The 16,100-nt window shown below is 44.0% G+C and overlaps 1 protein-coding gene across 5 annotated transcripts; it reads right to left on the bottom strand.

The window, feature by feature from the left end:
• Positions 1-4,331: 4,331 nt before the first annotated feature.
• Positions 4,332-15,976, bottom strand: LOC311250662 (transmembrane protein 100-like). 5 transcript variants are annotated; one of them, XM_084342537.1, is made up of 4 exons: positions 14,811-14,968; positions 8,629-8,691; positions 8,224-8,330; positions 4,332-6,892 (listed from the first exon to the last, which is right to left on the bottom strand). In XM_084342537.1, exon 4 carries the CDS (start codon positions 6,847-6,849, stop codon positions 6,376-6,378), a length of 474 nt encoding a protein of 157 aa, XP_084198663.1. In that variant the 5' UTR covers positions 6,850-6,892; positions 8,224-8,330; positions 8,629-8,691; positions 14,811-14,968; the 3' UTR covers positions 4,332-6,375. The 5 variants fall into 5 exon arrangements, with proteins under 5 accessions (XP_084198663.1, XP_084198662.1, XP_084198665.1 ...); XM_084342536.1 differs by lacking the exon at positions 14,811-14,968 and adding an exon at positions 8,916-8,989; XM_084342539.1 differs by lacking the exons at positions 8,629-8,691; positions 14,811-14,968 and adding an exon at positions 15,901-15,976.
• Positions 15,977-16,100: the final 124 nt, after the last annotated feature.

Here is a 16,100-nt window from a genome sequence, read left to right as displayed (position 1 = left end):
CTGCACGTTAGTGTCAATGTGAGATGTGAAATATTGTTAGATTCTATTTAATTCTTCCTTTTATTATATACAAACATAATTAAAGGGAACCGTTCACCCAAAATCAAAAAGTTGAGTCATGGAAAGTCAGGTGAGCTTGAACATTTCTGGAGCTTCACAGTAAAACAGAGTTGCAGCATTCTGCTGAACACCTGAAGCAGCTGGAGATGATTTAAAACAGAGAAACAACCAAGAAAACATAACTTCCAAATTTATTTGAAAACCATTCGCTAAAGAAATCATTGAACCTTAAGAAACGTAGTTGCGACATACAGAAATTATATCACGCTAAATACTTTCATCCTCACGAGACGTGGACAAGAAGAAGCATCAGTGGAGATATGGAGGGAAGAAACCGGTGACACCAAACAGACACATGGAGGCGAGTTGGAGCGGTCGTAACCGAAGAGCTTCAGAACGTCTCTGTGACGTCTTTGAGCAGCTGAGCATTAGTTTTCTTCTGTGGCGTCACATCGATCAGTAATTGGCTGCTGAAACACTCCAACATTTCTCAGGCTGGTTCTGTTCTAATGGTTTCAGCTCATTAGAGTCACAGAGCGAGCAGAGAGTCCTGCTACCTGCAGAGGCGAGGCTTTATTACCTGCCAGCCGACACACCGACAGGTGGGTGAATGAGTAACGAGGCTGGATGTCGATGAGGCTGTCAGAGCCGCCGGGAGGCAGAGCAGCTCGTTACAGCTTCCTGCTGCAGAGTCGGTGCTAAAACTGGAATCTGATGAGAACTTTCTGTTAGTTTCACGCGTTATTGAGAGGAGGGTTACAGTCTCATCGCTCCACACACCTGATGTCTTCAGCTCTTCACATTAAAGTCACAGGTTTAATGCACAAAATAGTTTTTCACTCCGGCTGGATCGAAGTATTAACTTTAAACTAACACAGGAGGAGGTTTCAGACGCGGCTGTCTCTTTACATGAACTGAGCAAAATAATCAAGTTAGTGGAATAAAATGACGGACAGACTGAAACCAGAGTTTCATGATGCTGCTGAACTCCAGGTAGCAGTTCAGTCAGTTCTGGAGCTGAACGGGAAGATTGGACCGACTGAACCAGGCTGAAGACTTTTAAACTAGCAGCTCTACCAGTTCATTAAAATCTTGATTTCCTGTAAATTCTTCACAATAGAATAATTTTGAATGGTGCTACTGAGCTCTACTTGAATCTAAATCTGGATTTACTCATTTAAAACCTAGTTTTACTAAACTCTGATTAGAGACCCGGCCTGTGTGCAAATACGTCCAATGTCTCAAATCTTTCTGAACACTAATAAAGTGGATGTAAATGCGTTCATTGTGTTGAGCCAGCGGTCCTTTCAGGGTCGTTGGACAGCGTTTGTTTTTCTGTATGTATTTCAGTTCTCCTGCTGAATAAGACGAGCTCGGCTGCTCCCTGAAGCTGTGAGCGCTGGAAATGATTCTGAACTGTGGAGGTTACGAGGCTGCAGAGGTTAAATCTTCATATCCGTCCCTTGGTTGGAAAAGCAATATCCACTCTTCCTCCCAAACTGACTCGGGAGGAAGTCTGTTTATTGGTCGGAGATTTTGGACATCTAGAAGATTGTTTATAGATTTTCTCTCCCACTTGGAGTCCAGGAAGTCTGTCTGTGGAGACGGCAGCTTCAGTCAGATGGAGGACTTTGCCCCTGAAAGGAAGTATTTTTTAAAGTATTTTCTCTCACGTGTCTTGAGTCCAGAGAACCTGGACTATCTGCTGCTTTTTTATTTGTCCACCAACTAAATAATCCAAAACTGCTCACAACTTAATTGAACTGGATTTTGATCCTTGTAATTGATCCCGACCAGCGAAAGAGAAACTGTGTAAACTCAGTCGTAGCATTTTTCCTCCTGAACAACTGAAGTAGCTGGAGACTTTTAAAATGTTGAAAACAACCCGAACCAGCCGCTTTAACAACACGCAGACGTTACAGTGGACTGCAGTACACGGCCGTGATGATGTCGTTTTTAAAAGAGGAAGTTAATGAGAACAACCTCTGACACGCAGGATGTTCCCCTGCAGATTAACAGATTTCTCTTATTATTATTATTACCTGATACCATGTCGGCAGCCATCTTGAAACTGAGCTCAACAGATAAACTGATTCCAAGTAAAACTGATGGAAAAGACCCAATTTACAACTTAACAAAAAAGTATGCCCAACACCACACCTTTTTAAAAACACTCAAAACCTGGAACCCGGTTCTCTTGAGCCTCGGCTCGGCTCGGCTGACCTTGAGGCTCGTCTGATGGCAGAACAATCACACGCCTGCAGGGGAATTATTTCAAAGTTTGGGTAAAGGGTGTGTAGGAACATAAAACGCCTTCCTGTTCTCTGGCTGATCCCTTTTAATCATGCCGATTCCCTGTCTCTTTGCGTGCCAGGCTCTTTCTGGCTCGGAGCGTGGGGTGTGTTTTTAAGGGGGAGGAGGGGTGACACTGCCACTGTGTTGCACCTCTGGTCACTCAGCTGGTCACTGTGTTACAGGAAGGGAAGGGAGGGTCGGGATTTCCCCTCTGAACCCTCCTCGCACAGCCTGAGGCGATACAAAGCTGCCTCAGAAAGAATCGGGTCAATCTGCTCTGAAATGCATCTCAGCGATGGTTCAGTTTGACATCACGTATCATTACCAGACAATAAATAAACCAAAACTTTGGTTTCAACATTTTAATGTGTCAAATCCTTTTGGTTTATAACCAAATACCTGCAGAACTGATAACATCCCATCAGCCTCAGCTGCGTTTTGTTTACTGCTTATTAGATGTTAGCATTTAGCCGAACTCAAATTAAACACGAGTCAGTCACCAACATGAACACTGGCAATGTGTTTCTACAAACTTTCTTCATGTTACATTTTCATCTTGTCTCAACGCTGTACTGAAGGTCCAGTTTGGTTTACGCACAAAAACCACCTGATTGCGATAAGGAAAAGATCATAGTTGCCACAAACATAGCTGGAGATTTCATGATAACACTGTTGTTCAAGCTCTTAAATGTTAAATTGCTGTCTTGAACAGTGGTCTCTGGCTTGAAATACTTCCCGCCCAGATGAAGGGTAAAAAGTGTCCTGAACTCTTGTTAAAAATCAGTGGTTTCATGCTCTCAGTGTCTCACCTAGCTGAGGGATAAAAATGACGAACACAGCTGGAAAATGTCCTGACAACTGATTAAAAATATACAGTGATTTCACGCTTACATGTTAAAACACGGTCTCAAACAGCGGTCTCAGGCTTGAAATCTTTCTCACCTATCTGAAGGATGAAAAATATCTGGTTTTGTTGCCACTACAGCGGCTGGGAAATGTCCCAACATCTCATCAGCGTCTCTTAGAAATATTCAGTGGTTTCACGCCTGTTAAATCCTGTAACCTCGGCACCATTCCCTCCACCTTCTGACATGAAAGTCAGCTCATACACATGTAATGATGAACACGATGAGAATGTCAAGATGACATGACATTTTGAACGTGTCCGTGGTTTGCAGAAACATAAACTAAGCATTAACATTTTATTCTGACGACGGTGCTGCTTGTCATCATGAGCATGTTAGCATGTGATGTTAGCATTAAGTGTGTCAGTATAGCTGACAGAGCTGCTAGCATAACTGTAGACGTCCTGTTCACGGCCTTGAATTTGTACTTCAACACAGTATTTGAGTAAATGTTCCACCGCTTTGGTCAGCAGAGCTCCGACAGATTGATTTTATCTAATCATGCTGAATGTTCACTTCCTGTGAGGTTCTCATGTGTTTTCCACTTCACTGCTTCTATTTTCATCTTCGCAGCTCCGTCACGCTCAGAGAGGGACTTCGCCTCCTCCGAAGTGTCTGAAGATCCACTGAGGTGATGCAACACTGCATCCCCTCTCTCACTTTCTCTCCACGCTCTGGTTATGTCTCTCACCCTCACCCCCCTCCTCCCCCCACATTCCCAGGATGCTTCACTCCAGTGGAGATAAAGTTAGCACTGCAGAAGTGACAACGCGTTGTAACCGTTACCCGTCACCACAACCTCCTTCTCCAGATGACGTAAACCCCCCTCCTCCCCCCGGTTTATTATCTGGTCGTGTGTCTGTGCGATGCTAGGCAACATAAACACGACTAAATATAACCGCTATAACTTTCCAGTCTCTCCTCAACCTGCTCTGAATACAAAGTCCTCAGTGAGCAAATTAAAAAAGAAGTCGTTAAGTCTGTGGTTGAGTTTAATAGAACTAAAAGGTTTCACTCATATTGACACAGAATAAATACGGTGAAAGAAAGTGAGTCAGCGTCAGATCGAGCCTCAGTCAAACATCATGTGAACTCTTTAATACGGTGCGATACAGAACATTTGGTTATTTTTCATCACGTCGGATCATAGTGCACTAGTTTAAATATACAAAGTGGCATGCACATCAGAGTGAAGCCCCATGTGTGAGCTCGGTACACCGAACGTTACTCCATGATTCAGTCCCACAAACTCAAAATATCATCTTTTCACTTGATAGTCGGCCAACGCAGTCTCTAGAATAAATGATGGCACCGCAAGTTTCTGCAAACTACAGATGAGAGACAGCTGCCGAGTGAGAGACCACTGCCGAGTGAGAGACCACTGCCGAGCGACTGTTCGAGGCAGCGTTTCAACTTTTCTACGTGTGAAACCACTGGTTATTTTTAATGTGATGTCAGGACAATCTCCAACTGTGTTTGTGGTGACAGAACCAGGTATTTTAAGCCAAAACACGATCTTCAGAAATATCCAGTGGTTTCCTGCTAGCAAATGCTGAAGCACAGTCTCGAACAGTGGTCTCTGGCTTGGTTACCTTGTCGCCTGGTTTTAACTCCACCACTGTCAGCTCACACAATTGAACGTCTACGAGATTCGCGTGAACGTAAACTGCCAACACTTTCTTCCTGTGACTGGACTGAATCAGCAACGTTTTGTCTTCACACCCAGAAAGATTCGACTTTGGCTGCAGCAGAACATTTGGATCCAGTATTTCCACCTGCTATGTGACCGATCAGAGTAACATATGTCGCACTGAGATCCAAAATGGGGCTCACACTGTATTTTGTCCAAGAAAGAGAAACATCAACAACAGAGTACCTCGTTAAAGGTGCAATATGTAAGAATTGGTCAGCTGTCTGATTCACACTCCAGACAAAAATGGGGCAGCATGTCACCAGCTGCAAGCGTGGCTGCTGTTAACGAGTTAGCTGTGCAGCTAGCGGTCCGGGCCGGCTGGGGGCTCAGAGCACCAGAACAGTGTTCACTGCCAGCACAGGAGCTTTGGAGCAGCTGGTTAGCATGCTAACTTCAGTAGATATCGCTGCAACACAATCCATATTTGTTCACGTTCTGCTGTTTTTAGTTATGTTTTGAATGTTTTCAACTAAATTTCTGACATATTGCACCTTTTTACATGTCATTTATAGCTTATTGGCAGCATTTAGTTACAGATACTGTACATCATAGATGAGCTTTACATGGTTAGATTAAATTTGATTAAATCTGCTGTTTAAATCAAGAACTCACATGGTAATCGGAGCCGTTTCTTATGGCGGCACAGTTGCATTCTGGTTGATTTATCTTTTCATTATCACCTGCACGCAACACCTGCTGTTGATTGGACGTGACTTACAAAGGCACAAAAGTCTGTGTGTGTGAGTTACATTCCAGGGGTTGTATTTTGACATAACTTTACTTGTACTCTAACAATTAAAGAAAACAGAACAATGTTCCTTTAACTCTCTGCTCAGGCCTTCATGGCAATGTTTTTTTTCCTACCATGTGACCCTCAGGGGGCGCTGTAGAAAACTACACAAGGTGACGTAATTTTGTCCAACCAACAGTCCAAAATCGAAACAATGTATATTAGAGAAAAATGGCAAATTTTAGAAGCTGCGTTTGGCTTCATGAACTACCAAAATGGTGAGTTATTAAAACTGTTACTGAACAATCGATTGTTAAACTCATCGTCTCAGAGTTGAATCTTTAAAAGAGTCCTCTGTCCAGCACTTCTAGTATCGAGTTTAAAGACTCGACAGTCAATTATTTTCTGCTGCTGAATCCTCCGCAGGCTTTTACTGTGACGATCTCGGCCTCTTTAAACCGTTTAACATGTCTGCAGAGTCACCATCGCCTCTGATGGACGAGATCCTACAGCAAGTACGAGCTCCATCTCTTCCCGCTGTGCAGAGTTCATTCCATTCCTGGTAAACTTTGCATGGTGCGTTCAGGTTCACTGTCTCTCTGAAGTTAATCATCTGCACCACCAGTGCGATCTTTGTGATAAAAAGAGCTTAAACCTGACCTCCACTCAGGACCTCTCCCCTGCAGTGGTGATCAGGCCACGCAGTATCCCTGGCTGGCCATGAGGGCGGTCTGGCTCTCCCTCCGTTTGTCCTTCTTCTTCCTCAGTCGGACCCTCCAGCAGACGACGCTGGAGCCCAGCAGGCCCAGTCCAGCAGACAGCAGCACCAGTCCCAGCACAGAGATGGTGGACCCATGGGAGTTGAACGTGTACGCCACCGCCGTGACCACGATGCCGGCGATGAGGACCACCACGCCGAATGGCACTGTGCAACGGTAGCAGGACATCTCAGTGCCGCCGGTGGCCGCCGTCAGCTGAACCTCGTTGACATGCGGGACGCGCGTTGTCACGACGACGCTCTGGTCCTTCCTGGACTTGTCCCGGCTCAGCTTCTCAGCAGAGATCGATGTCGGCATCCTCACGGCACTCCTGGGGATCCTGACACCGCCTTTGTTGTGGAGGTCGTCCGGCATGGTGATCTTACTGGCGAGGAAGAGGTGGGCCATCTTGGTTGTGATGTCAGCGGTCAGCCAATCACTTAACAGCTACCTGAAAACAGGAAAATAAGGAGTGAACATCACAGTGAAAAGATGAATCAGAGCTGCAGTGGCCTGGGAAGGACGGTCAGTGACACACAGATGAGAACCTTTAAAACAAATAAGTTACAAACTAGGGCTGAAAGATATGACCTGAAAATGAGATGCTCATATTTCTAGGCTCTATTGTGAAACACGATCTATATCTTTATGTTAAAATCATCTTCATACAGGGAGACAAATCAAATATAACATTGTGACCAAATACCTCGATTTTGATATCACGACAATATTGTATAGAATAAAAACTAGTTGTTTGTTTTTTTTAACCTTTTTCAGACAGAAAACTATGAACCAAACAAGTTAATGTGCAGTTAGAGCTGGGCAGTAATTAATCTAATTGTCTGCATCATGAAAATGAAGTTATTATAACCTACATGAATGATAACTCAGCAGGAGCAGATGACTATTAACAGGACATCCTCTGATACCAGCGTAGAGCTACATTGCTACATGAAAACTGCCTCAAAGTAAAAAACTAAATTAGGTTTTATGATGTCGTGAATAAAAGGAAAAGTCTTTACAGAAGAAGTGAGTTTGAGTGAGAGCTGCACTGCAAAATGATTCCACCTTAACTAGTCTGGTCAGAAGAAAACAGGAGGAAAGACGACGAAGAGAACAACTTTTTAGAAAAGCTGAAATTTTAATTCATACGTTAACATCCTTCACAAGTCACTAATGCTGATAATGATATTTGTGTCCATTGTTTCGAGACTCCAGTCTTTTAATCTTCTCATTTTTAATGACTCGTCATCATTTCAAGCCTGCAGTTTGGACTGTGTTGAGTCTGTAAAGAAGAGGGAATCCAGAAACAGACCTGAGAACGTATCCTGACTGAGAACAAAATACGTCCTGACAACTTAAATGTGCGTTAAAGTTCAATCTCACACAGTTTCTCTCCGTTCTGCTGTAACATCACCGTTGATATGATGTTGTTCAGTCAAATGTTTCTACACCTGCACAGCTTTTCTGCAAATGGATGTAAAGTTTTTTTCGCAAGTTGACACAAGCTGAAGAAAAGACGTTAAATCTGAACATTATTCACTGAAATGAATCATTCAAACCTTCTATCCATCGCTGTGAAAATGAGGTTTTTGCATGAAATCTGGAAAACATTGATTCTGAGCATTTATTACTGTTAACAGAAGCCAAACTGACTGACTGTTTAAAAGCATTAACCCGTCTTTACTGTCACACTCCTTCATACAAACACTCACCTCATACCTCGCTATGCACTCAAACACCTGCACTGTGTCCTGGAAAATGTGAAATAAAAACACTTACAGTGGAGTCGTGCAGTTCTCCATTCTCCGTGAGCTGAAGTCAAGCAGAAGTCATATTGTCCTCCTCGCTGCGGAGGCTCTGCAGGTCGTCACTCTGCATCGTCCAGCCTGCAGGAATAAATGGGGGAATATGGCTATCAATAGAAAAAACAGGGGGGACTGCTCTCCCCCACGCCTCCCCTCCTCCAAACCTCCTCCTACCAGACTAACAAGAAAAGTTTTAACTCTTTCCTCCCTTCAGCCGGCTCTGTCACCAACACACACTCTGTAAATCTCTACCTGCAACTGATGGAGGTGGAAAACACTGCTGACGACACTTTCATCACGATCCTTGTGGAGGTTTAAGAAGCAGACGTGTATTTCAGTACGTGGATTATTTTAAAGGAAGAATTTAAATGTTTTTTACGTGAATTTAGTCCAGATTTCTTCAGGGTCGAAACACTTTCTCTCATCTCAAAATGAGAAGATACTGAGATGAAACAAAAAGTAGAAACTAGTTAAAACACGCTCACTCCAACATCAGACATTTCAAAGGGAACTCAACTGTGAATTCACAATCCTGTCGGCAGAATAAATGTTGGCATTACACATTTATCAATGTTGTGACATTAATGAACTAACTCTCTGGTCGGGTTTAGGCACAAAAAACACTCTGTAAGGGTTCAGAACAGATCCTGTTTTGACTTTAAATACCTGTTTGTCGCCACAAATACAGCTGGAAAATGTCTTGAATTGTTTCAGTTTGTTGAGGATGTTTCACGTCTCATCCAAGAGGCTTCTTCAGTTCTAACTAACTGGAGGACTTGCAGGCTTTTAAACTCTGTGTGGGAGTGTCCTTACAGCATGTGGGAGTGTCCTTACATCATGTGGGAGTGTCCTTACATAGTGTGGGAGTGTCCTTGTGGAGTGTGGGAGTGTCCTCACTGAGTGTGGGAGTGTCCTTACAGCATGTGGGAGTGTCCTTACAGAGTGTGGGAGTATCCTTACAGAGACGTTAAGGACACTTGTGAGCTCTGAGTTTCAGAGTCGTTAGGGCCACTTGTGGGCTGTTGTTCCAACCGGCCTTCATGTGGGTTGCTAAGGCCAGGTGAGCTCAGGTGTGAATGGTTGTTAAGCTGTTGGAGAGAACTCAGTACAGTAGGTGGGTGATCAGTGATGTCTTAGTCCTCCTCCTCTGTTCAGAGTCGTTCCAGTTTGACATAGATGGATTCTCTGACGACTCCTTCAAACCATCTGTCTTCTCTGGACAATATGTTTCCATTGTTGTCCTCAAAGGAATGATTTGTCTCCTCCAGATATGAGTGGACAGCAGAGTCTGGACCTGAGGAGTTGGCCCTCCTGTGTTGTGCCATTTGTTTATGGAGAAGTTGTTTTGTCTCCAATGTACAAATCTGTGCAGTCCTGCTGCATTGAACAGCCTCAACTACATTACTCTGTTTAAGCCTGGGAGTTATCCAGCTTGGTAGTCTTGGTACTGGAGACTCTGGTGTGCTAACATTTCTTTAACATTATAGAAATTATTAAGTTGAAGTTAAGTGTGAAAATAGTTTGTCTGCTTGCTGGAAGAGAGACCAGCAGCAGCGGTTCAGTAAAAACATACTGAAACTGGAACTTTAGACCATCTGGGTCACATTTCTTCTCCAAGTCAGAATCCTCCTGCAGCCCCCCGGGAAGCCTCCACCCTGCAGACCTGCAGACTGTAACATCTGGGAGGAATCAGCTGAGAGAAACAAGGCAGATTTATTTATCATCCTGATCCCTGTCGTCCTCTGAAGCCTCCAAACTGCTCCAGTCTCACATCCACGGTGGTCCTGAGGTCGTCCTGTGGAGACGAGCCGCCATCTTTGTAAGACTCAAACACTGAATCACCTTCTTTAAACAGCAGAACTCTTTTATGATTTACTGCAGGTTAGTGCTCTGTTACTGTGTCCTGTCGTTAACCTGCTCTTATTCCTGGAAATGTATGTGAAAATATCCTAACCCTCTGTCCCAGCAAAGTCAATTCAAAGCTGTTGTTGAACCATTTGGAGCACAGACATTTAAAATGTTTTTTCACAAGCTGTCTGAAGCTCTGTAAGTGCTTCTGTCATTAATCTATTGGAGTTTGAACACACTGAATCATTTTTTAATGCAACAATAATCCTGCAGATGAGCCGTTGCTGCCCCTCGTAGCTGGAAAACACAATGAGTCCACAGCATATAGTCTGACGCGGTCCTTAACATGTTTTTCTGAGGAAATATTCAGACGCCTTTTGGATTAAGAGATTACCCTGCAACTCATCAAGTTCTTTATTTTCTTATTTACACCAACTTTGTTCATGTAATTCCTGTATAAAACTACATAAAGTTGCATCATTTCCAAGTTTATGGCTTTAAAAAATGATATAAACTATATATTACTGGATTTGAAATCTCATTGATGCGTCAGGCATATAGAGGCCGGCATGTTAGTGGCTCAGGAGAGAGGAGGAAGAACAGAGAGTGGGTCGTTTGTTTTCACGATCAGTCATTGGCTGTTGTAGGCTCTAGGGCGGGCATAGATACTCATATCGACTAAAATGAGCTGTTTGTGTCGTTTGGTGAACTAGCCGGTGGTTTCGAAGAGACTAAATCAGATGGACAAACCAACAGGTGTCACCAAATCAACCGTGACTGAAATATGAAGGATTATCTCGTTAACTAGAGGATGCAGATCAGAAAACAGCCATATGAATAAAAATGAGGTAACTGAATGTTCACGTCAGGTTTTGTCAACACCCTTCAGGACGTTTTGAGCTCTAAATAGCTCGTTAAAGCTGTTCATATGCGGTGCAATCACTCGGCTGCAGGTGGTTCTGGTTGACAGATGACCTCGTGGAGATCAACATCTGTAACAGGAGGTTGTTTCTCTGCTCTGACATCGTTTCCCTCCAAGCTCATGGCCAGCTCTCTGTGCAGGTGCAACCTAAATAACACAAAGGGAAGTTACAGCTCCAGTTTTCATGTAGTTCTGCTGACTTCATGCTAGTTTCTCTTGTTTCAGAAGGTCGACTCACTAAAAAAAACACTTCCAGACGTCTGGAGTTAAAGAAAATATTCATCATTGTTGGAAAAACAGCTGAACTTTCTCATTCGCTGCCAAGCAAGCAACATACTATATACAGGAAACAAGTAGCGCTATGGAGGCATGTTTTTATGAGCAGATTTGTTTTTATCTTGGATGCACATGAACACAGGTGGAGATAAAGCACCAAGAACCAACATCGTCCCAACAAAGACGGGGAAGAAGACTGTTAGCGAGCAGACGTGGATGTCAGCAGATACAATATTCCAAAAACGGCTTTTGTTACGTTTCATCAGAAAGCAAAAACCTGAAGGACAGGAGTCGCTGGTTGGGAAACTAACAAAACACTGAACAAATCACAAAGAAGGTCAAAGCAAACGGGTTCCTTGGTGTCTGAAAGGTGGCGGTGGGAATAAAACACGCAGCCACCCACCGATTCTATCAAAATGACAAACGAACAAAAGGATCGGACCCAAAAACCAAAGGTGAAGAGGGAGTCACTGCACGGGGGGAACACAATGTATGGAAACTGGCCACAAGAAGGATCTCAAACACTCAGCTCAGATTTTCAGTCAAACAAAAAACACACAAAGTTAACTGATGGTCATGACTCCCAGGAGACACACAACCACCTGAGCAACACCACAACTCCCCCCTGACTGACTGCAGTCAGCTGAGGGAGAACATCACAGGTGCACCCCACAGCTCCTGACGACCTACACCTACATCATGTTCATACAACTTGAAGAAAACTGCTCGGGGCACTTTTAATGTCTTCAGAGCAAATATCTGAAGGTCACATGTGAACCACTACCTGAGGAATAATTAGTTGTTTTATCACAAATTACAGCCCATGTCCACATTTCTTCTAAGCGCTGCTGACGTCACCAGCACCTTTCTGCCGCTGTATTTCTGTTTCCTTTGGATCGTGTCATGCACTCACGTCCTCGTTGCTCTGTGGCTGAGCTGGCGCTGTGACAGCGGGGACATGTTTCAGCTCATCGTCCAATTAAAGTATGAGGGCAAACATCCTCAGTTTGGTGCTCATGCTGAGCGTACAGCCAGTAGCTGTAAACCTTCTGGATATACCAGGTCGGTACATTCATAACTGAAGTTACATGAATAAAGAAGTTATTTTAACACGACCACGATGTTTCCCTAAACATAACCACGAAGGTCCAGTACACCTGCTTCTCTGCATGTCGTTATATTGATGGTGATATCGGTCGTCTTGGGAGCCGCTGGCTGACGACCGCGTTCAGCTGTTTAACACTGAGGGAACGATGAGAATTGTTGCTTGATCACTACGACCAGGACCTCTTTTAAAAAAAAAAAAGATTTATCCTTTATTTAAGGAGGAAGGTCCTGGGTAGTCCTTCACAATGCAAAGATTCATTTGATCTTTTGTTAAAATAGAAATAGTGACTGGAGGAGTTGCTACTGCAGGACAAACTCAGCGTTCCCACAGAGACACAGGTGTTAGTGAACCTCCTGCAGAGAGGGAAAGTAGAAACAAACAGAAAAAGATCAGATTTATGTTCTTTAATGTGTTTAAAGCCTCGGCTCCTCCAGCTGGGAACATCTGGCCTTATTTTCAAACCCTGAGCAGACTTTTGCTTTTGCAGATGATCCTTTGAGGGGTCAGCGAGGGCCAGCAGGGGCCCCAGTGGGTCCTTTGATCCAGATCGAGGGGCGACCACAGCAGAGAGAGAGCGAAGCCTTAAAACCCTGTGACCTGGTGAGAGACGCAGTCAGCTGGAGAAGCCAACAATCTCCTAACGTGCACAGATATAAAGTCATTTTATATCTGGTAACGTGTCGCCTGGAGGTGATGGTTTTAAATATTTGCACGAGGGGAAGAGCAGCTCTTCACGTCTGATTTACATTCACAGTTTCAGGAGCCTTTTGACTGAAATTGATTTAATGTTGCACTTCCTGCTCTCAGCGGCTCTCTGTGTCCACATGGTTTTATTTCCCCAGCGCGTTTCTCTCTGACACAAAAGAGAGACGAATGAGATGCTTAATGAAGGCATGGAGATTGATTTTCCTTCCCGGCCCATTAGACGCCTGTCCAGGGACGGTGCTAAATCACTTCCTTCCCGGATCCATTTCTGGGTTCGGGATGATGTGAGTTATTTTCTTTGGATCCATCTCTCTGGAGACATCCTCCCCTGCTTCCTCTTTACAACAGATGGTTACAGACTGAGCATGTAAAGTGGTGAGGTTAGCAGCTATTGCAGCGCACAGGACTGCGTTTCTGTTCCTTCCTGTGAATACAGGTGTGTTCAGACAAACTTTGTAATCCTACATGCTGTTCATTTTCTTTGGCTCCAACCAAAGTGGAAAAGTTGACTTTGCATTTTTGCAGCTTCACACGGCCCAGAAACTAAGAATAAACTTCTTTCTGAAAGTGTGGAGTCACGCCTGCAGCCACAGGAGGCTTCAGGGCTCTTTACAGGCCAGAAAACAAAACCTTTAAATTGAGGAAAAACGGAGAAAGAAGTGGTTGTTTTTTGTTTTTTTTTAAGTCAGATCAAATCAAAAACTGTAACGACAGGAGCACGTCCAGGTCAGAGTGAGTTTGTTCCAGGTGCTCTTTGGATACGAAACCAAAAAGGCTCAGAGGCGCTCGCCTTTAGTAGTTTTTATTTGAAAAGACGGTAACGTGCACTCGTTTTGTTTTTTGCAATAATATTGTTCCCAAAACCACCAAATCACCAGAAACAATGCTGGCAATGTACGTTTCTGCAAATCATGTACGTCTATCAGGCTTCGATGCAAACACAGAACATTCACTGCTGGTTAGAGCCGAACATCTGTGATGAGAAGCAAAATATAAACTGTCAGCAGACTGAACTTTTGAAGGTTGAATATATTGTTTGGAAGACGAAGCCACATTTTGAAGGCAAAATGAAATGCTACGTTTTCAAACGTCCTCTTCATGTGAAAACAAAACTTAAGTAAAAGAAAACTGAAGCTCAACAAGTGAGAGGCAGCAGAAGAGCGAGAGAAAAGAGTGGATGTGACAGAAGAATACAGGATGTGTTGCTGTCAGCATGATTATCATGTGGTATTATTAGGATCAGAGGAAGCCGAGGATGTTGTTAGCGAGAGAACGAGTGACAGGATGTGAAAAACAGATGAATTACAAAAGAGAGCAGGTCACAGGTGCTCGATGAAAAGGCTCAGTGACGATTATATAAAAGAACCTGACGAACAAACCTCAAAATACCGGAACAAAAAGACATTAATTAAAGAAAATAAGTTGTTTTTTATTGCCTACAATCAGACAGAACTGTGCTTAGCTCTCAGCAGCTGAAGCTAAGTTTAAGCTAGGAGCTGATGCTGAGCTCAAATGAGATTTAGCATCTTGTGAATACATTTTAAAAAGACGGAGTGAGAGAATAAAGACACGGATGGAGGCAGAAGGAGGAGGAAGTATCAGAGAAAAGACGAGATGGAGAATAAAGCAGCTCCAGGTTTTGACAGACGAGGAAGTGTTCACTGTTGTCATGTCGGATTCATCATGTCGGCCGCAGGATTACCTCACTTCTGCTGCCTGGTGTCAGCGGGCCGGCCTGGAGAGCAGACAGGAAGGGCTTCCAGTTCAGAGGTCAGCCGGTCACAGAGAACACTCTCACTGGGAACTCAAACGAGATGTTGTAGAGGCCTTCTGGAATCTGACCTGAGATCTGTTCATGCTTCCATCTTGAATCTACGCTGCCGACACTGTGTTACATCAGGTACCTGCAGTGTAAATTATCCTTCTACACTACTCTGACTTTTACAAACATGGAGGACCAGAGTGTCTGAGGGGCAGCAGGCGGCTCACAGGAGACGAATGAAAGGAGAGCAGCAGGGGACAGTGGACAACCCGAGACACTTTAAGTGTCTGACCCCCTGCAGCCCCTCACCTCATCATCACCTGCCTCTCTCACTGAGTTATTAGGTGCAAACTGACCTGTTTAAGAAGTGGAGCATCAGCCAGATGTTTCCTGGTGTGTGTGCAGCAGATGGCCAGCAGACGAGCTAACAGCTAACACTCACACACACACAGCGGGTCGGGATCCACAGAGGACGAAACAAACTCACTTACATCATTACACTTATCTGACAGCTGGAGTCACTGTTTACTTCTCAGATCCACATGTCATGTTCAAGAACCACCAAACTGACTTTAGAACATCCTAATAGACACCAGAACCACCTAAAGGAACCCTAGAACCTCCTCAGTGACCCATCTTACATTCTCAATATCATACCGACCGCTTGAACCAATCAAAGTCCATTGACATCTTCTCAGTGACCACTACAAACTTTCGGTAGCACACTATAACTAGTTTTATAATGTCCAGAACCTCCTCATTAACCTCTTGAACTACATAAAAGACCTCTAGAAACTCCCCAAGGATCATTTGAACCTTCCATAGGGACACAAGGACTTGCATCATTACACTAAAGAACCTTTAAGAACCACCTCAAACCACCAACAACCTGTAGAACAAGAATCACAAGAACCACGTCAAAGAAAACTACGACCTCTAAAAGAAACCCTTGGACCTCCTCACAGAACACTCGAGCTACAAAAGAATATCAAGAGCCGCTTAAATAACCTTTTAAAAGGAACAAAAGTACCTGCCGGATCTCCAGGATCTTCTCAGTGACCTCGAGAACGTCCTAAAAAACACAGCAAGGTTCGGTCATATTTCACATTAAACCACCAGGGACCGAACAGTGGTTCACTTCTTACTGGGGTGGATCGCCATGGTAACTCATGCTGCACCGCTCACCTGCTGGAAAACAGATAAACAGGTGTAACCAATCCATTCTCTGGA

This window comes from Pagrus pagrus, assembly GCF_965226575.1.
Source record: "Pagrus pagrus genome assembly, chromosome: 21".
In the NCBI taxonomy this organism is placed as follows: Eukaryota; Metazoa; Chordata; class Actinopteri; order Spariformes; family Sparidae; genus Pagrus; species Pagrus pagrus.
This window is presented reverse-complemented; position numbering and strand designations above follow the sequence as displayed.

Bases quoted from the DNA above. Each gene is read 5' to 3' on its own strand.
- LOC311250662 (XM_084342539.1), bottom strand. From the start codon at position 6,849: ATGGCCCACCTCTTCCTCGCCAGTAAGATCACCATGCCGGACGACCTC.